The sequence below is a fragment of the Sinocyclocheilus anshuiensis genome, unplaced genomic scaffold, assembly GCF_001515605.1.
Source record: "Sinocyclocheilus anshuiensis isolate Anshui unplaced genomic scaffold, SAMN03320099.WGS_v1.1 scaffold319, whole genome shotgun sequence".
NCBI lineage: Eukaryota > Metazoa > Chordata > Actinopteri > Cypriniformes > Cyprinidae > Sinocyclocheilus > Sinocyclocheilus anshuiensis.
Window position 1 is genome coordinate 1,659,824 of NW_015552566.1, and position 21,398 is coordinate 1,681,221.

Below are 21,398 nucleotides of genomic sequence, written 5' to 3' on the forward strand. Positions count from 1 at the left end.
CGAAACACACAGCACCTTCACGACATGGCGGCGGCGGCAACAACAATACTACAGCGAGAATAAAAGTTACGCCTTCTTTCTTTGCGTTAACATTTGGGCGGCGTTATGCAAATCTTCCTACATCGTGATGTAGACGTGGGGGCGTGTTAGAACGAGCCGTTTTAGGTAGGCGTGGTTGACTCTTAACTTTTATAAAGAATATCTCTTTGGATTTGAGACTTTAGTCTTTGCAACTTTACAGATCTTCTTTATGCACCAAGAGCTTGTAACACTCCAAAGAGAAAGGAAAAATTTAAATCGCATCATATGACCCCTTTAAATCAATTTCCATATTTCTAAACTGCGTAGGAACCCTTACTGTTTTAATTTAGATATTTAAATATTTATTTATCGGATCATGAAAGGTCCCCAAGCTGGGACGCGAACTCACGTTGCTCAAAGCACAACCGCACTACATCTCGAAGCACTGCCTATACAAGGAAAACGGCTCCGACTGTTAGAAGATATTTAAATAAATGTTATAATCATAAATAAATCATTATTTTAGTTAAACACGGCATATTTGTTCAGTGATAACTACGAAAGAAGATAGGCTGTAAAACCATAAACATAACGGTCTTATCAAATATAACTGTACGAAGTTCTGGTTCAAGCTCCGCCTACTTCCGGTTTTATCCAAATACAGATACGAATAATTTTGTGATTGTTACAGATACAAATACAGATACAAATACTGGCTTCGCTGCACACCACTATTCTTCACACAAAAATTGTGCTACTGTGAATTTCCGTGAATTTCGTCAAGTAGACAGCAGAAGAGGAAGGGTCTTACTTTCTCAGGTGCTCGTGTTCTTTCAGGAAGAGCTCTGTCCGCCTGTTATTCACCCCCGAGCCACTCTTATATGTCCTGACAAGAGAAATTAAAATTAATTAACAATTAAACAGAAACATGCAATCACCCAGGTGGCATTTTATGAACATCATTCTATAGAAAGTCTGGCACTTCAGATGAAGTGGGGGTTGGGTTAATATTGAGGGTTTCTCTTCATCCTGTGCCATGCACAAGCTCTCTCTCACAGAGAGCATTTAGTGTAAATAATGAATGAATACAGTACTGGGAAGAACAGCCCTTTCCCAAGAGTTCATCAAGAAAATGAAAGACAAAAACACCCCCTCTGCTTTGTGCAACAGCAGCTAGGCTTTTCTAAAGACACCCACTGGTCTGACAGCACAAATTAAAACAAATCTCCATCTCAGAGCGTTTATGAGAGTGAGAAATGGCAGCCTGAACGACAACCTTGTCTGAACTAGGCTCCACCCACTCAATCCTCTGGTGGGATTTCTATGTACCTATTGTAAACAGACTGATATAGAAGGGATATTAATTCAGTTTCTATGGGATTACACCTGCTCGCTGGTCAAATCAACTGTCAGTCCACACCAATCACAGCGACAGGGTGCCGACAGCCAACTTAATCATTCCAACAAGGTTTTAAAGGGTAGTGCACTAAATCACACAGAGGGCTTTGTCATTTCTGCCTGCTGACATTTCTATAGCGCTGAGCTGCTGATCGATGGGGAGCCCAGTAACAGGAGAAGCACAGCAGGCACGACACGCACCACACAAACTCAAGGAGTGAGGCTTTGGAGGTGGCCCGGGTGAAACTAGAACCTTTACAGTCTGCACGACAGAAAATAACTGGGTATGTGTGTGCAAACAATGCTCTACATTGGCTGGCAAATCCAGCAGGGTGTTACAAAAGGTGCCCCATCGCCCTCTGAGGGTAAATATGAATATTACACCTTGTATGAATGAATGATTATTACCACTTTCTACTACACTATTTTGCAGAATAATACATTAAATTATTAGGATGTTGACTTTGACAAACAATATTGACAAACAATAAGTAAAAATCTTACAACAGATCGTGTCTGTACAATAATCAATAAATTTAACAATAGTGGGATTCAGATAATATGATCTATTAACAAGACGTATACCATTCAAAATTTTGGGATCTGGAAGATATCTTTTTTTTTTATAGAAATTAATATTTTTATTCAGCACGGACACATTAAACATGGAATCAAAATTGACAGTAAAGACATTTATAATGTTAATGTAAAAGATTTATATTTTAAATAAATGCTGTTCCTTCTATTCATCAAAAAACTGTGGAAAAAATGCATCACGGTTTACACAAAAATCTTAAGCAGCACAACTGTTTTCAACATTGATAATAATCAGAAATGTTTTCTGAGCAGCAAATCAGCATATTAGAATGATTTCTAAAGGATCACGTGACACTGAAGACTGGAGTAACGATGATGCTGAAAATTCAGCTTTGTATCACAGGAATAAATTACATTTTAAAATATATTAAAATAGAAAACAGTTATTTTAAATGATTTCAAAACATTACCGTTTTTACTGTATTTCTGATCAAATAAATGCAGCCTTGGTGAGCACAAGAGACTTCTTTCATAGTAATTTTTTAAAGATCTAACAGACTCCAAAATTTGAATGGTAGTAAAACAATGTATGTTCAGGTTATTAATAATCAGAATGCTCTTTTCCCGAGTTATATATAATTTCATCAGAGTACTGATTGATTAGGTCAAATCTGTGCAACATTCAAAGAGTAACCCACTCAAATTGATGCTCAAGTGAATAAAATCTGCCGAAGTGCTGTTCTCTATTCTGGGTAAACAAGTTTACTGCTGGTCAGGTGAGTGGGAGGCAGCTGAACATGAGGCAGAGAGGGACATAGCCCTAACTTGTGTAAAAACGGGCTTTATAAATACAGCGCTGTGAGAGATGGACTGAGCTCAAATCTAACCCTGACAGTCAGTTTATTTAGACTAAAAAAATAAGTTCAATAGCAACTGCAAGGAGCAGTATGGAGTTTTTCTCATCATATATGGTACCACAACTATTTCAAGGCACAAAAATTAAATAAGCAGCCCATAGAGGTGCTAGAGCATTGCAGCTCAGATCAATAAGTCATTATCCATCCCTGCAGTCACGATCTCAGGGTTACAACCAGAACCATGTCAAATCGGTGACTGCAGAACTTCACAGAATGCTTGCACGTTCTTCACGTATTCGTTTATTAAATATACTAAAATAAGAGTGTGTTAATCCCATATCAGTTTAACACATTTTTAAATCCATTCAGAAGAATACTGAAATGCGAAAAAAAAAATCCATAGATTTCATCAGGGCCTGGATTAAACTAATTTTTTAATTTATGCTTTGCTCTGGGATGAAACAGCATGGAGGTATAAAGACCAGACAGCTTGAATTGTAAGCAGAAACCATGTTTTTGGAGAGAACTATCATTCCATATACAAGCTTTCCTAATCCAGGTTAACTACACATTAGATGGAATCGATCTTCATAACCTTTTTGGTTTCAAAAGGAAATTAAAGAGAAAACTCACTCAATGTCTTTTCTCACAGATCCCAAAAGATCCTCTCTCTCCCTGATTGCCATGAAGTTTGATTTGGTTTTATGAAATTCATGTGTGTAGTCCTACAGAAGGAAAACAGAGATGAAGGGGTTATAAATAAGCAAGGCCAGCTATAGTGATGTCAAATACAGGAAGTGCCCTTTCATCTTGAGAATACAGTCTTCATAATAAATACACAATTTTTTCAAAAGTTTGGGGTTATTTTTTTTTTTTAAATCTTTATAAACAAAGTATTTTATGCTCACCTAGGCTGCATTTACTTGATCAAAAATGCAGTAAAAACAGTAACATTATGAAACATTACTACATAACTGTGTTCTATTTTAACATTTTATGCTATTTATTCCTCTGATCACAAAGATGAATTTTCAGCAGCCATTACATTGCCTTTATGAAACTTCAGAAATCATTCTAATATGTTGATTTGGTGCACATTATAGGGGACGTAACATAAGAGATAATTTAGTCAGTTCGGATACCTTCATTAAGGAGAACAAATTTGTGACTTTGGATCATTCCACTGGCTTCTTCCCATGCAGGATTTGTTCAGCTTGTGAAAATGCAATTAAAACGGATTCTTTCACTAGCACCACCACTCAGAAAACATTCAAAATTAGAGAGACTATCACTTGTTCATCGTCTTTTGTTATTTATCTTATTTCATGCCCATGTGGTCTACAGTATATTGGCAAGACTAATCGTCAATTAAAGACCCGTATCAACGAGCACAGGAGCTCTATTAGAAGGATGGACATTCATTCTCCTGTAGCCAGACATTTTGTGGATGCTGACCATAAACTTAGTGATATGAGATTTACATATATATACATATATATATACATATATATATATATAACAAATATTTTGTAACAGTATACAATTTTTACTCCCACTTTGAATCAATTTAATGCATACTTGCTATATAAAAGTATTAATTTCTTTAAAAAAAGAATAATTGCATAAATAAACATAAATAAATGCCTTACTGACTCCAAACTTTTAAACAGTAGTTTAAAATTCATGTATATTAATAGTTGGGCATATTATAAATGATGAGAAACTCACCTGTAGGATGTCTCTGTGCCTCTGGAGAGTGTGCATTAGAGCAGCATTCAGAGACGTTACTCCCGGTGTGCTTGTATACTCAGCCATCTTGTCATTCACCCCTGTAAGCTTTAAAACACAGAAACAAAGTGAGACAAAACCATTAGTAAATCATCTAATTAATAATGTGTCAAATAAATACATTCAGATTAAACTGTGTACTTATTTATTTGCATACTTATTAATTTTTTTTTATCTTATTTGTTTTCATTTAGTGGTACTGTATATACTGAAATATATACCCTGCTCTAGAAATCAGTTATTGACCACTAAAAAAAACACTCTTTATCAGTCAATACGTAATTTAATATACATGAGGAGCAGGTTGGAAGACTATAAAGAAAACATATAGCACCTAACATTGGCACATTTTACAGAGATCTTACTTTCGCAAGCAGCTGCTCAATCTCCACTGACATGGTCTCAAACATTCTGTCCTGGGTGGAGTTGGAGAGCAGAGGTGTTGTATCCGAACTATTGAACAGAGAGAGAACAGAACAGTGTTATTATTATTACCACCACCATAATCTTTCTAATGAGATTTAGAAAACATTACAATTCCTTGGATGAGGTACAGTGGCATCACACCTGTCTCCTCTACGGCCGTCCCGAGAGCCGCTGTAACTGGTGCACAGCTTACTGAAGGACACCAGCTTCAGGTCCAGCTCGTTCTCGCTGATTTGGTGCACATGAAACATTTCTTCTTATTACTATCAATAATTAGAAATTTTTGCTGCTTAATATTATTGTGGATTTTCAGTATTTTTTTAATTCATACGAAGTAAAAAAAACTATATATTAGGGCTGCACGATAAATCGCATGCGATATTTAATGCCAGGTCTGTCAACATGCAATAAAATAAAGATTACATTCAGTAAATCATTTCAGTGGATATATACATTCAAAAATATAAGACAGCATCTCCAGAGTTAGTGACAGTTTACATTAGATAACAAAATAACATCAGAAAATGTTATAAAATTATACACAGCATATCACTGACAATTTAAGCTGGTAGTTATTTATGCTTATAAAAGACAAAACATTCATATTAGTCTACCTGGTCGTTGACAGTTCATATTTATTGTCACCACAGTCTACAGAGTCACAAACATTCAAAACGTGGATATGAAGCCCTCAAGTGCTGTCTAGGAAAGCAGTTTTTAAAATAAAAAAAATAACAAATTAAAATTTTGAAATACGGCCCATGAGTTTATTTTATTTTGGTGAATAATCTTGTTCCAGCTTCATATACAAACAGCTGCTTAACTTTTTTCACAGCTTATATATGTTCGTGTTACATTAAATACAGAAAGTCTGTATAAAATGAAAACCATCTGACAAATGTTTAAAGTAAGAGATATGAAAGATGTCTCGCTGTATTCCTCAGGTTTTTGGGCTAATCGGAAGCACTGACGTTTGTGCGAACTAGCGAGCTAATGCTAACGGCGATAGTTAACGGGGTAACCTGACAGCGTTTTCATGGAAACGTCGCCAAAGACTGTTCAGAACAAGGAATTGGCGTGAGCTGTCACAAAGCGCAGTAAAGCTTTTGGTCGAGCTGAATTTGTAACGCTTTGCCACCTCACCTTCCCAATAGTTGCTGTTTCCTCCTGCCATCTTTGTTGTTCAACGTCATCCGCGGTGCTGCTGGCAGCGGCGGAGACTCGAGCAAGAGCGCTTCACGAGCGCTGCACGAGCGCTTCACTGCTCTCTGACCTCACAGCTCCCTCACGTGCTGTTCTGGAGAAACGCACTCTCCTTTGGCCTTCAAGTTTTCCTGTATTTTATCTTTAGTGAAAGCATAGTTTAAACATATTTATTTTAGTTTATATAAAATAATATGTTATATAACTAGCATGTAACACACACACACACAATCAATATGCCTTAATGTCAATTTACATGTTCAATAAATACAAAATATATATATTTTTTAATATATACATATGCAAACATTTTCATATATAATACATTATTAGGATCTTAAAGGATCTACTGGGATCTTAAAAATGCTCATCCCTGCTGTAGATGATTTGGTCATATTATATCCATATTCTTTAGTCCATGGATTTGAGTTCCCACTTTCTTTTTTTATATATAGACAGAGTTAGAAACTGCCTAACTCCCATCAAAAATACTGTTCGACTGCATTAAAAACATGATCATTTTAAAGAACACTTCAAATATTCTGAACAAAGATTCATTTTTATTTACATCTCATTACACACCATTTCTTTAATACACATAAACAGCTTTATTTGTGCAGTTCTTTCACTCTTGATAGAAATTGCACTTGTGTAATTTACATATAGTTGGCAACAATTCGATATCTACAATCATTGTTGTATAAAAAGAAAAAAATAAACATCAGCACAAACAGAAAAGTTACATATTTGTTCAAACACACCCAGAAATTTACATTCAAGCATGACAATCAACATCAAGCCAAATTAAATTAAAATTTTGTTGGTAATAGGATCAATGACTAAATAAATCATAGAAACATTCTTTTCCCACTTACTAACATTAGACTTGTATGAATGGTCAGACTGGCACAGAATGATATGAATTATAAATAAAAATCTGAATCTTCCATTAAGAGTTTTAATAGGGTGTTTGTTGCTTTTCTCTGTTAAAAGCATGAAGAATGCCCCACCAGTCTCATCATCTTCATCTTCTATATCCAAATCATACGTGTAACTTTTAGAGGGTAGAATGATTCAGAAAATGATTCACTGATTCATAACAGTGACAGAGTGAAGCTGCCTGCTCACAGTAAGAAATACTCGCAGGTGTTCTGCTGGTTTCAGATTGCTCAATGTGTCACACAATCAAAGCCTCATCCAGTCATGGAGGAAACATACTGCAGTGCTTTAATGCATTTGAACAATTTATATATATACTATATGTATGTTTTCAAATGATCACCAATGTTTTAAAGGTTTTTTGGAAGAGAAGATCTAGGATGCAGATATTGATCAGACGATGATGCCTAAATATACACTATATGCTTTTAATTCGTTTCCTGAATTGCAAATAATATCAACTACATGAATAAAGTTGACAGCACTGTTTTTTTCTGATCTTTTTGGGATGCCTGAGAGCCGGTGAGCAAAATCAATGTTTCGCTGGATGGATGTTAAAACAAAAATAAATATATATTTTTTAAAATTAACAAAACGGACAACATTTTCAAGAGTGCACATTAAGACAAAAGAATCCAGACACACTGAGTAAACACTATGATGTCCGTGTGAAGTTATTATTGTTTCACCATATCCCTGAATGTCAAAATAACAGAGGAGAAATGGGAAGGCAGTGAATGAGCATGTTTGTCTGCTACGTATCTAATGTGTCACCTTGTTTAATGTAAATATCTACATTTGAGATTGGACGGGTAACTCTGCAAAATGTGAAATATTTGGGCCACTATGTTGGCTATATGATTGCAAATAACAAGCAACACAGCAGTGTGTTTTTCATAAACTTAAACTCAAAGCCAATGAGCAGACCAGATTCTCAGATGAATTGATTCCTGACTTTGATCCGGGCCCACAGAAAAAAGAGGAGCAAAATTCCATTTACTCTACAAAATCATCATCCTCACAACAGCAGCGACCATGCAACCTCTAATCTAACAAGGCACAGTGTTTCATAATCCTGTTGAGATGGATTCTAGCTGTTCGGTTTCCTTTTCCAAGGGTAGAGGACCGGTTTTATAAAGACCCAGATAACTAAGCAGGCTGGTTGAGAGCAGTGGTTGCATACACTACGGTGCAAAACGCTCGCCCGATTTCAACAGGGCATTAAAGTGCATCCCACGGTGGTTCTCAGGTTTCAATAGATTGGACAATACCGGCTGCTGGCCATTGAGCGCCCTCTACTGGCCCTGCAGGCAGTGTGGACAGACTCAGGGGGAGGAGAGGTAGCAGTAAGGTCTCAAAGTTTGTTGGTGTAAAGCGTATCCTCCTCACTTTCACTCTCATCTTGAAATTCGTGGCTCAGGAGAGACTTTTTGGAGCCCATAGACATGAGGCGGATCTCATCGTCATAGTCGTCCCGGTACTGTCGAAGCCGATGGAATCCATCTTTTTGTCTGTTTGACTTTGCTGAGCAGATGCACCAGATGATGCAGGCTGTCACAACCAAGGCCGTCATTGCAGCAGCTAGGGATTGAATAATGAAAAAGATCAGCCATTGAATATTTGCACATTAATGTAGCATTTAACAAAATGGTTGGTTAGAACTGCGAACACAATCAATATAGAGTACTTTAGAGATTTGATCTGCCTACCTGCGCTGGCCACAACTAATTCTCTTGGAAGGCCAAATATATCGTTCTCCATGTCAAATTCAATGATAATGGAACTTGCTGCTTCAAACGGTGACACAGACACCTGAAAAGAGCAACAGGAACAGTGGAAAATAAAGAAATAAATGAATAGATCTCACTTAATTTTTAATAAAAAATAAAATAAAAATTTTTAATTATATTTCAAATAAACTATATTCATTATTATACTGTATTATACATTATTATACACTTTAATTAAACTCAATATTCTGTATTATATACAGTATGTAGAAAAATAAGAAAAAACTGATAGTATATTATATTCATTATTATACTGCATTTTATATTATTGTACAGTTTGATTAAACAAAATATTCTGTAATAAAATAAATCAAAACAAAACAAACCTAACAAAAAACAAACCAAAAACAAACAAACAAACAAAAATCAAACCAAACCAAAAACAAACCTAAACAAAGAAACCCAAACAAACAAACAAAAAACCCAACCAAACAAAAACAAACAAAAAAACAACAACAACAAAACTCACCTTCTGGGACTGTTGCTGGTAGCCGTCAGCCACCGCTTCAATGTTGTGTAAACCAGGGGCCAGAAGGGCATGAAAATAACCTCCCTCACTGGTGAAGACTCGAACACCACCATTTAATACTATTATAGCACCCACGATGGGCTTACTGTTCTTATCCTTGACCACTCCACGAACCCCTTTGTGCACCTAGAACAGAGGAACCAGCTTCAGCAAAGGAAGAGCTGAGATGCAGTGGAGTGTGATAAACAGAAAGGCAGAGAGGAGGACAACGTACTGACCTCAACCAGCATGCTCAGAAGAGACTTCCTGTTCTCAGCCCATAGCGTGGGCAGCATTTCAGCCGGTGGGAACAGGCAGCAGCTGGTGTAGACAGTGATCTCGGGACAGTGGCCAAAGTCCACACTGAAGTCCTACAACATGGAGAGGAAAGCAATCAGAGAGAAATTAAAGCAATCAGAGAGAAATTAAAATCAGAAATTATTAGAAGGAATTAAGATTTTATAAATTATTGTAAATTAGTTGGTCATGACCAAAAATAGGCTTCAGGTCTGTTCTGATTGTACTGCAGAGAGCAGTTAAAAAAAAAACAAGCTAAATGCAAAATGCAAAATGCAAAATGCAAAAAAAAAAAAAGATTAGAATAGCAAAACGCTTCCCATATGATTTAATGTTTTGTCATTCAAAGCTGTGTGTCCAATCCAACTTTATGGTATTTTTTTGCAAAAATTAATCTGTCACTTGGTAGAAGCTAGCTAAATTAGACAGAAACCAACACAGTCAGATTTCAAGATATGTACTTATTTTTAAAATCTGAACAAAACTACACTACCCTTCAAAAGTGTGGGGTCAATAAGATTTTTTTTTAAAGAAATAAGTATTTTTTTTTTAGCAAGGACAAATTAAAATTGATAAAAAGTGAAAATAAATACATTTATAATGTTACAAATTTATGATGTTTCTATTTCAAATAAATGCTGTTCTTTTGAACTATTTTTTTTTCTATTAAAAAATGAGCATGTTTACCACAAAAATATTAAGCAGCACAAACGTTTTCAACATTGATAATAAAAAAAAATGATTGAGCTCCAAATCAGCATATCAGAATGATTTCTGAAAGATCATGTGACACTGAAGACTGGAGCAATGGCTGCTGAAAATGCAGCTTTGCCATCACAGAAATAAAATTCATTTTAAATATATTAAAATAGAAAACAGCTATTTTAAATTGTAATAATATTTCACAATATTACTGTTTTTACTGTATTTTTTTTTTTCAATGAATAAATGCAGCTTTATGTAAGATTTATTTTTAAAAAAACATTTAAAAAATCTTAACAGTATGTAATCTACCTTCATGCTGCCCATGTGACTGTGCCATTCTGCTGCTCGAAGCACACCATTAGGGATGGTGCCCACTGGAGGGAGACAGTGACAAAGAGAAATAATTTATAACATCAACCTAAAAATGGTTCCTCTACGAATAAATTTAACAGAGCAGAGGCTGTTTGATTTTAAAATGTTACATGCTGAGAATTTTCCTGTTACTGAAAAGATAAACTGTTGTTTTAAAAACTTGAAGTATGAATGGAAGAAATCAGCATACTCTGGCTGTTTGGACATCCAGTGTCACCCGAATGCATTTTGGGATGGTGGTTGGCATACACAGTAGCCAAATATCTCAGCGTATCGGCATTTTCAACTGAAATTGAGAAACAAGGAACAAAACAAAAACAAATCAAGACACCGATACAATAAATTTGTCATTTCCTAAAGCAGAGGATGAATCAAAACATACCAGATTGCACTGGTTTGTCATATGGGTAGGTGACCAAAACGGAGCCTCCATCCAGAGCCACAGAGAGAGTGAAGCCTCTTTCCTGTATCAGATCCATAACGGCACGTGTCTCTGGCTGAGGTTCTGCAGCACGCTGAGATGCATTACCTACAGAACGACACATACTGTAAATGGTCAGCCATCCTGTGCTGGCATTGACACACATGTTAGTGAAATGTGAGGTCAAATTTGAGCTCAATCCCACCGAAGAAGTCATTGTCAAGGTCTTTGCCGTGCACATTGGTCTTGCCAGCAGTGGAGGTGCAGTCTTTCTCTTTCGCCAGCTCTCGCCCATCTGGGTTGATGCTGGGCAGGATAACAATTCTGGTCTCATTGATGAGCTAAAGACAGGAGAGAGACACCATGTTAGAAACATTCTTGAGCATTTTGGCTTCATTTAAAGTAATTTCCTGTGGTAACCAAGGAAACCAATGCTGTTGATATACACCAGAAGTGATTTTGACTTGTTTGTAAAAGAAAAAAAAAGGCAAATCTATTTAGAATGGGACTTGCAATGAATGTCTATGGTGTAAGTGTCGTATATGTGTTTTTTGTTCATACTTGCTGTTTAGATTGATAATAGGATACATCATGCATTTGTTTTACAGCGCATATAGACCAATTTGGAATAGAATTCAAGTCAACAATTGCGAGTTTGTCAATTCTGAGGAAAAAAAGCCAGAAGTGTGGGATTATAAACTAAAAAACAAAGAATGACGAGTGGATTTTTCTTACCAGAATTTTGAGATATAATCTTGGAATTGCAAGAAAAAAGTCAAAATTTTGAAATATAAACTCAAAATTACATTTTTATTATTTTATTCCATGGCTTGAATAGACTGCTACATTAAAACGGTCATTTTCTGCCACCAGATAGGCTCCACCCACTAAAACGTCATCACTGTTTGCAAACACTGAAATTGGTCTATAGTGTAATATACAAGAATATGTAGCTCACACTCAAGGAAGAAAAAAATACCTCAATTTTATTCAGATATGCAATTTGGAGCAGTTGCTGATATTTACATTACCAAAAAGTACAATAAAATTCTGATAGCTTGTCATGTAAATCAATGAGATATTTAGACTACTTAAATGCATAAAAATGCCAGTTGTCTCTATATCTGTCAACAATATATCTTTATAACATGATCTTTTAAAATTTTTATAATCAAAGCTCTGTAGTTTTTTTATTGCGGGGTCAAAACGTATGATGCAATGCAATACAATGATTGAGAGATGAACAAATAATGCTCCTCAAAAGTCTGATGGATCACATTTGATATTCACAATTAAACACAATAATCAAGTGAACCTGTGTTGCTTAAGTCTATTAAGTGTTTCTCGAAATATTACTAACAATACAAGTTATTTGTGGGTTTACGTTATAAAAATCAGCAAAGATTTCTCAGCAAAAGGACACGTGTACCATGACCTGATCATACTGTAACCATCATGGGCATCACTTTTGCACAAGAAAATCAACTCACCCTTGTGATGGCTGCATTCTTTCCGTAGTTAATACAGAGACTGGCAGCAAACTCCAGAAGCAGCTCTGTACCCACAGGGGCGTTACCATGAATACCTGCCACAAAGCGGATCTTGGGCTCAGACGGTTCTTGGACTTTAGGGTTGTTGGAGATCTCCAGAGCCCAGACAGTTCTGAACTCCACACTCTGACCAAGACTTCATAGGGGAGAAAAATAAATATCATGTTACTGCAACAGTTGTGCTGCTTAATATTTTGTGGGAACCATGATACATTTTTTTTCAGGATTTTTGATGAAAGTTCAAAAGAGCACCATTTATTTGAAATCGTTTTTTTTTTTGTGTGTAAAAATACAAAAATCTTTACTTCACTTTTGATTGATTTAATACATCCTTGCTGAATCAACATACTAATTTCTTAAAAAATAAAAAAAAATCTTAATCTTAAATCTGAACAGTACTGCATTTCCTTCTCTGGTAATTTAAACGTGGCGACCTTAAACTTGGTTCAGCACAAGCTATAATTTCCAAATATAACTTCTGGGACTAAGCTACAGTGAGACAAATAATACAGTTCACACAGTAACTTCATTGTGTACTGAATGCAGAGGTATTAATCTCTGTCATTCCGAAAGATCCTTTGCCCTCCGGGGTTTACGGTCACAGAAACACATAGGATTCGGTTCAGGCTTGTCTGCAGAGATCAGATAATTTGACTCATACTTTTGTTCATTTTAACAGTGTTCTCTGAGGGAAAGGCATGGCACACGTGTGTGTATAATATCTCTCCAGAGAACTTCTGTGTTTAAAGTCCCTCATGATCAGTTTGCATACACTGAATCTAACTTGTGTGAGTGAGTGTTGTACCTTTGGAGTGAGGTAATCTCTGGGAAGTTCAGGGTGAGGCCACGCAGGAACTCGGAAACCTCACTGTAGCATCGATAGCGGAAACTACTCTGGGTGGGAGTGTCCTTGATCAGCTTGTCCAGACCAGATTCTCCTGACAGCTGCTTGATGAGGCTCTGGAACTCCTTCACACTGGGATCCAGAACTGGGGTGGTGTCTTCTGTCGTCTGCCCATTGGTGTAACTGTGAATCCGGTTCAATGTGAAATTAACAATCTCCACTCCTTCCTTAGGCACGTTGACAAAGGTGCTAACTGAGGAGTAGCTGAAAAGATGGAAGAGAAAGTGTGAGAAATTTACAATCTTATGCACAAAGAAAAATCTAAATAAATGTCCATGGTCCTGAATTACTCTTTAGGGCTGTTAAACAAAAAAAAATCCACGGTGAAAGCCGATCCGGCGATCGACCACGTGAAGTTGATGTATTTCTTCAGCAACCAGCACGGATCAGCTCTAGGCATGACGAAGCGGATATCGTCCTCTTTTGGAAGACCAAACAAAGTAGTTTCGCTTTCACAACGAAACACACAGCGCCTTCACGACATGGCGGCGGCAGCAACAGCAATACTACAGCGAGAATAAAAGTTATGCCTTCTTTCTTCGAGTGAACATTTGGGCGGCGTTATGCAAATCTTCCCACATAGCGACGTAGATATGTGGGGGCGAATACAATGATTATTTATTTAAATGACCTGTATATAAAAATATATAATAAAAAACATATAATAAAAAATATTAAATCCACGGTCCTGAATTATTCTTTATTGTTGTAAAAATAAAAGTAAATTAATTAATAAAAATAATAAAATAAATACAATTAAGAATTTATTTTTAATTATTTTTTAATATATTTAATTAAGTTTATTTAAATGAACTTTATATCAACATATCACTAAAAAAAAAAGTTGACCACAACTCATTTAATGGCCTCTGTGAGCTTCCGTATGTTTGGGAAAAATCTTATTTTTGAAAATTAGTTTGGTGCCACTGTTAGTGCAGAAAATTCACAAAAATACCCTTGGGCAGAAGCAGTCAGATGGTATTTTCCTGGGACGAGTAAGCGCCAGTAGTCCCCTGCAAAGTTGGAAGTGATGGGGTGATTAATCGCGTCCACAGTGATTGTAGCATTGGGGATGCCAGATCCATCTTTACTGTCGATTACCACTCCTTTTACTCCCCGGTGTACCTGAATGCCCAAAAACATATTGTATACAGTGTGTAGCAGGATAGAGGTGAACAAAATGCAAAAGAAGCAGCCAGACAGTCTTACCTGATGGATGAACTGTAGAAGTGATCTGCGGTTTCGTTCCCAGTACTTTGGTAGATCTGCTGCTGGTGGGTATTTGTAACATCCCAGTTCAATGGTCACCTCAAAACAGTTAGTGTTGATGTAGTTCCAGTCCTGCATCCCTCCTGAGGGAAAAGCACATAATGCACTTATATTTACTTACTACTTACTAGGTGTATATTTTATACACCTTTTTTTCAGGATATTATTTTGTGATGGCAATATTAACTAAATAAAAGTAAGCAGTTTGCAGGCGTCTGTCGATTCAAAGTTTCCTTTTTTAGTTATTCATAATTTTTTTCCCACAAACTTGGTGCTCACCGTGGACATTGTACCATTCAGCACCATTGGTGATGCCATCTTTAAAATATTCTTGGTACAAATCCATTCCCTTACAGGAGTGACCATCATACATTTGAGAGTTTTCCTGAAAAAGAAAAACAGAGAATGTTTTACTGGCTATTGATTTAGCTTTTAATGATTAAATATACTACTTAACATAATTTGTTACTACAGAAATCAGAAAGCCAGATATTCACCTGTGAGTAAGCAAGAGCCACCATCCTGAATACATCATCATCTGAGGACTTGCTGTATCTGCTAACATTGTCCGGATTGTCGTCAAATGGATAATTCACCACCAAAGAGCCTGATAGAGATAGAGAGGTTATCTGTCTGTGTTTAGCATTCTCCCAATCAAACACAACTTTTATAGATTAGGACGTACCTCCATGAAGGTTGGCAGACAACACAAACGGGTAGCTTTTGGCCCAGTTCATAACAGCAAGGGTCTCTGGCTGTCTGGGATCCGTGACAAAGTTGAACCGGTCAGGAAAGTTTCGGTTCAGGTCATAGTTGTTAGTGTTGTTACGTCCCTGGACACCACTGATATCTCCTGCACAAAAGACAGTGTTTTCCTTACATTATATTTCCACAGTTATAATGTTGCTCCTAACACAGATAGACAGAAAAATAAATAAATAAATAATGTATTAGTATTATTATTGATGATAATACTAATAATAAAAATATATATATTTTTATTATATTATTATTATCATCAGCATCAATGTACTTGTAGTTATAATGTTGGTTCAACACAGACAGAAAAATGAAATAATAATAATAATAATAATAGTAATAATAATGTATTAAAATCAATATTTCAATTAAATTAATAATTTAATGTTATATTATTACTGACATTAATAAAATATAGTATTATTTTTGTATTATTATCATTATTAATAATAATAATAATAATAGATGTTGGAATTATGTTCTTGTAGTTTTAACGCGGCTCCAACACAGACAGAAAAATAATTTATTATTATTATTGTTATTATAATATTATAACAACAATAGGATTACTGTGAATACTGATTTTAATAATAATATATTATTAATAGATAATGCTGCTGCCATGCAATAATTATGTCAGAATTATAATAATAAATACATTTATTATTATTATTATTATTATTATTATGGTAGCAACATTACATATAATATTTTAAAGAAATAATAATAATAACAAATACATTTTTATTATTACCATTATGGTAGCAACATTACATATAATATTTTAAAGAAATAATAACAATAACAATAATAATAATAATAATAATAATAATAATAATAATAATAATAAATGTATTATTATATAACATATATTCCAAACATTCAATACAGTTCGAGGCTGGCTATTTCTGTCACATGTGATGTTATAATATTAGTAAAAAATGGAATGTTGAGCAAAGAGAGATGCATTTAACAGCAAGTACATCATAATACATCAAATGTGTATAATGAGCTGTTTGTCAGAGTTGGCGAAACCATACCCTCCTGGGACACTTCATATCCATCTGGGTTCATTGAAGGCATGATGTGGATCCGTGTGGAGTTGATGAGCTGGGTGATCTCAGGGTCAGTGCCATAGTTGCGACAAAGGTACTCGATAAGGTTGAGGAGCAGTTCCCGACCAACCACCTCATTGCCGTGCATGTTACCAATATACTTAAACTCCGGTTCACCTGGTGAGGAACGACGGGATTAGTTCACTTTAAAAGCTGTTTGACTTTTAAAGATGTAGGATCTTTACACATGGTGGGAAGTACCAAACTCGTGGACACCAGGATTGTTGGAGATCTCCATGACCCACAGGGAACGTTCCTGCACAGACTTTCCGATGGAATACAGCCGTGTGATGGAGCTGTACTCAGAGCTGAACTTCTGCAGGAACAGCTCCATGTCGTTGTAGTGGTGATGGCGGAAGTCCTGAGGCTGGACTGTAACCCTGGAGTCCTTCTCTTCATCTGCTGCTTCGTTGACACCGGTGCTGCTGCTGCTGTCTGTGCTGGCACTGTTCACAGAGGTTTCAGTGGGGGACTCTGGGATTGAGAGGGTGGCTGGATTCTCATCATTCTCAGCTTCAAGGGTGATGTTCAGAACAGCTGCTTTTCCCTCAGTCACCTCCACTCCAGCCACGGACATGGGAATGTAGCTGCATGAATGCAAAAATCGACATGAAACACACAGAAGGAAAACATAAATTATTCACTTGATTCAATTCTTTTGGGTATATTTCAGTTATAATGTCCACTTTGCTTACACATAAAAGACATTCTCTTTCTGGTTGCGCTGAATGTTTTTGATTCACTAAAAAAAAGAATCATTAGGGTAATTTCTTTGTGAATCTGACTTCACAAATGATATACCATGGCATATGTTTTTGATTCACTAAAAAGAACTGGTTCATAAGAGTCATTTGTTCATGAATTAAACTAGACTGGTCACACTGTATGTTTTGGATTCACAAAAAAAAGAACCTGACCAGATTGGTCATGCTACACGTTTTTGATTCACTAAAAAGAACCGGTTCATTAGAGTCATTTGTTCATAAATCAGACTATAGTGGTTGTGCTGTATGTTTTTCAATCACCAAAATTAAACCGTTTAGAAGAGTTTGTTCATGAATCTAACTGCACTAGTCATGCTGTATGTTTTTTTGATACACTAACAAAAAGAATCAGCTCACAGGAGTCATTTATTTGTGAATCTGACTACATTGGTCATGCTGTATGTTTTTGATTTACTAAAAAAAGAATTGGTTGATAAGAGTCATTTGTTTGTGAATCTGGCAGCACTGGTCATGTTGTATGTTTATGATTCACTAAAAAAGAATCAGCTCTTAAGCGTCATTTGTTTGTCAATGTGACTTCATGGGTCATACTGTATGTTTTGGATTTACAAAAAATAAATCAGCTCTTAAGAGTCATTTGTTTGTAAATATGACTACATGGGTCATACTGTATGCTTTTGATTGATGATTATGTTTATGATTCACTAAAAAAGAATCAGCTCACAGGAGTCATTCATTTGTGAATCTGACTACATTGTTGATGCTGTATGTTTCTGATTTACTAAAAAGAATTGGTTCATAAGAGTCATTTCTTTGTGAATCTGGCTACATTGGTGATGTTGTATGTTAATGATTCACTAAAAAGTATCATCTCATCAGAGTCATTTGTTTGCGAATGACTACATTTGTTATCCTGTATGTTTTTGATTTACTAAAAAAAAGAAAAAGCTCATAAGAGTCATGTGCTTGTGAATCTGAGTACATTGGTCATGTTCATAATTCACTAAAAAGAACCAGTTCATAAGAGTCATTTGTTTCTGAATTGGATTATAGTTTTATAATTATGGTTGCGATATAATCAATATAATTATATAACATTATTATTATTATTATTATGTAACGGGCAGTGCTGTACAAATAGATTTGCACACAGCCATCTAAAAACATCAATATTTTTACCCAGCCCTAACCATATGATGTACGAAAACCAAAGGACTGTCCTCAGAATATAGAATCCGCACATACAGTTTTCCCTCATAAATATGTACCATACGTACCCCGGGGCTAAAACTGTGATGTTGTAGGTGCCGGGCAGCAGCAGGCGATAGTAGTCACCAAAGCGTGAAGTGCTCACTTTGTGGTTAATGCCCGCAACCATTATCACAGCATCTGCGAGAGGGGCATCATTCCTGGCTGCTCTGACAAAGCCACGCACACCGATATGAATCTGAACACACACACAACAACAACAAGACGGAAACTCTGACATTCTTGTTGACATTCTTCAAGGGCTCATTAAAAACTCTCCATGCATGTCATTGTTTGCACATCAAGTTCTACTACCTTCTCCATGTAGGCCAGCAGGGCCTCCCGATTGTTGTCCCATTCTGTTTTGAGTTGAGTTGAGGGTGGGTACTTGCAGCAGCTGAGCTCCATAGTGATTTCCAAACAGCTCCCCTTCAGGTAATTAAAATCCTGCATACCCCCTGCATGGAAAGTAAGGACAAACTGTGTAGCAAAGGCATGGGATGAATTGACATAGTGGGGTTGTCACGGCTTAAACTGTAAGCGTCTGCAAACACGAGGAACATCTTAATACAAAGAGTCTTTCAAAAGGTGTGAGTTCAAGAATGTTTGACCAGTTGCTTATGTTACGACAATGTAATAAACGGTCCATGCACGCGAACCTACTTTTAGATCTTTTAAAAAATAACTCTAACCCATTTTAAGATTGATTTCAGAATACAAAGAGCTGACAGATATGGGTTAGGAGGAAACGCATTGGTCATGTCTGTCTAAGAACATGCTGTAATCCAACTTTTAACGACGCTCTCTCAGATGCCAAGCCTGTGTGTGCTGAAACTCATAAAACACTTACAGAAACCCTTCAAACAAAACGTCTTTAGCAATATATAGGCCTACTTTAGCTACAAAAGAAACCAGTCGGGCTAATGCTACCATGTTCTTTCCCATTCAAAAGGCTGAGGCTGGTACGATTTTTTGAAAGATATTATACTCTTATGCTCACTAAGGCTGCATTTATTTGATCAAAAATACTGTGTTTAAAATAAATAAAAATACAGTATTTTGTTTTTGAAATACAAATCCTTTGTAACAATTCAAATGTTTTACTGTCACTTTTGATCATTTTAATGCATCCTTGCTGAATAAAAGTATTAATTTCTTTAAAAAAAATAAATCTTTCTGACCACAAACGTTTGAATGGTAGTGTACATTAGGTCTTAATGTAACCTTATAACCATTTAATGCAGATACATGAAGAGTCAAACAGATTCATCTACCAATCCATCAAAATTTTATCAAATTAGCTGAACGTCAGACCAACTTATGCCAACTCAAGATGCAATACACAGTTATGTGTTGGTTCTTAAACACTTGAAAAGATCTTGATTGCGAAAGACGTGGACTTCTGCTCTTTGCAAAATTGACTTTCACAGTTGGTCAATAGAAATGCAGTAACGAAGTCAAAAGGCTGAGTTCATGAAATGTCATTTTAAAGTAAAAATTCGGTCCATTTGGCAATCATGGCAACGCCCTGGGCAGCTATTTCCAGTCATGCGAATTTAGATGACAGACTAAAATGTTATCGTACTGAAAGCTAATCTTTCAGTACGATAACTACAAATAAAAACAGTTTCTTTAGCTGAATCATCTTAAAACTGTATTTTAAGATTAGTTGGCCCTGCTTCTTCATGCAGTCTAGAGCAAAGGACCTTTGCTAACAAGGCGATTGACTGTTGTAATTGAAAGCTTATGAGGTCAGATGTCTCTGCCTCATGTTTCCTGTCTCGCCATAATATGTGACACTGTATGCTAGCAGTCTAGCATGTGTTTAAAGAAGGTGTCAGAAGGCCAGTTCCTCTGTTTGTCAGCACATCCTTTTATTCTGCACAACAGTTATTCTGACTTTCTCAACAGTTACACAGAAAGCAAATATATGTGGGGACATCCTGATTAGTCCCAGAAGAAACATCCTGTTTTAGCACATGATCTTTGTATGTTAGTAAAAGAAAAGGATAATGTTAAACTTTCTTATTAAAATGTGTGCAGTGTTGTAATAAACTTTGATCTGGGCTACTGACCAGCCAAAACAGACTGTAGAAAGCAAATCAATGTTTCCAGGGTCCTATGCTTGAAGTGCATAGGATCTGGAATTGTCATAAAATGATTGGATATTAACTTTAAACATGCAACTGGTGGTCTGTAGATTTCAAACTGTGTTGGATACAGTCTCAGAGACAGGATTCAGGTCGCTGAACAGGCTTTGAGGCCTGAAAACAATACAAAAAGGAGGAAACTTTACAAGGAAGAAACTTGCTCTATGCTCACATAACTCTTACGCAGTTTTGTCATTGTTAATTTAAACTGAAACTATTAAAACACTGTTTTTGCTCATTGAAACAAAGCCGAAATAAAATAAAATTATTTAATAATAATTTTATAATATTTATAATATTAGAAGAAACTTTAGAATTGAAATTTAAACAAAATATTATATTAAATTTGAAACCTGCAAAATAAGAAAAAAAGTCTTGGCAATGAACTGAAATAAAATAAGTTTCGGTCGAATCAC

At 35.9% G+C, this 21,398-nt stretch overlaps 2 protein-coding genes across 2 annotated transcripts in view; both read right to left on the reverse strand.

The window, feature by feature from the left end:
• Positions 1 to 5,278, reverse strand: part of LOC107664903 (Golgi SNAP receptor complex member 1-like) — a 28,116-nt gene extending 22,838 nt beyond the window's left edge. The window contains exons 1-5 of the mRNA XM_016455587.1: positions 5,169 to 5,278; positions 4,967 to 5,054; positions 4,542 to 4,649; positions 3,447 to 3,538; positions 833 to 907 (exon numbers count right to left, since the gene is read on the reverse strand). Coding sequence (XP_016311073.1) covers positions 833 to 907; positions 3,447 to 3,538; positions 4,542 to 4,649; positions 4,967 to 5,054; positions 5,169 to 5,278 — 473 coding nt within the window. The remainder of the gene's footprint in view (positions 1 to 832; positions 908 to 3,446; positions 3,539 to 4,541; positions 4,650 to 4,966; positions 5,055 to 5,168) is intronic.
• A 1,514-nt stretch (positions 5,279 to 6,792) lies between these two features.
• The window catches only part of LOC107664935 (carboxypeptidase D-like), an 18,037-nt gene continuing 3,431 nt past the window's right edge, over positions 6,793 to 21,398 (reverse strand). Inside the window, exons 3-21 of the mRNA XM_016455634.1 lie at positions 19,148 to 19,290; positions 18,862 to 19,031; positions 17,061 to 17,446; positions 16,785 to 16,976; positions 15,671 to 15,838; positions 15,483 to 15,592; positions 15,265 to 15,370; positions 14,926 to 15,068; positions 14,672 to 14,841; positions 13,618 to 13,920; positions 12,753 to 12,948; positions 11,468 to 11,603; positions 11,224 to 11,370; positions 11,032 to 11,127; positions 10,779 to 10,843; positions 9,707 to 9,838; positions 9,429 to 9,614; positions 8,879 to 8,981; positions 6,793 to 8,750 (exon numbers count right to left, since the gene is read on the reverse strand). Of these exons, the coding sequence (XP_016311120.1) occupies positions 8,524 to 8,750; positions 8,879 to 8,981; positions 9,429 to 9,614; positions 9,707 to 9,838; positions 10,779 to 10,843; positions 11,032 to 11,127; positions 11,224 to 11,370; positions 11,468 to 11,603; positions 12,753 to 12,948; positions 13,618 to 13,920; positions 14,672 to 14,841; positions 14,926 to 15,068; positions 15,265 to 15,370; positions 15,483 to 15,592; positions 15,671 to 15,838; positions 16,785 to 16,976; positions 17,061 to 17,446; positions 18,862 to 19,031; positions 19,148 to 19,290 (3,179 nt within the window). The 3' untranslated portion in view covers positions 6,793 to 8,523. The remainder of the gene's footprint in view (positions 8,751 to 8,878; positions 8,982 to 9,428; positions 9,615 to 9,706; positions 9,839 to 10,778; positions 10,844 to 11,031; positions 11,128 to 11,223; positions 11,371 to 11,467; positions 11,604 to 12,752; positions 12,949 to 13,617; positions 13,921 to 14,671; positions 14,842 to 14,925; positions 15,069 to 15,264; positions 15,371 to 15,482; positions 15,593 to 15,670; positions 15,839 to 16,784; positions 16,977 to 17,060; positions 17,447 to 18,861; positions 19,032 to 19,147; positions 19,291 to 21,398) is intronic.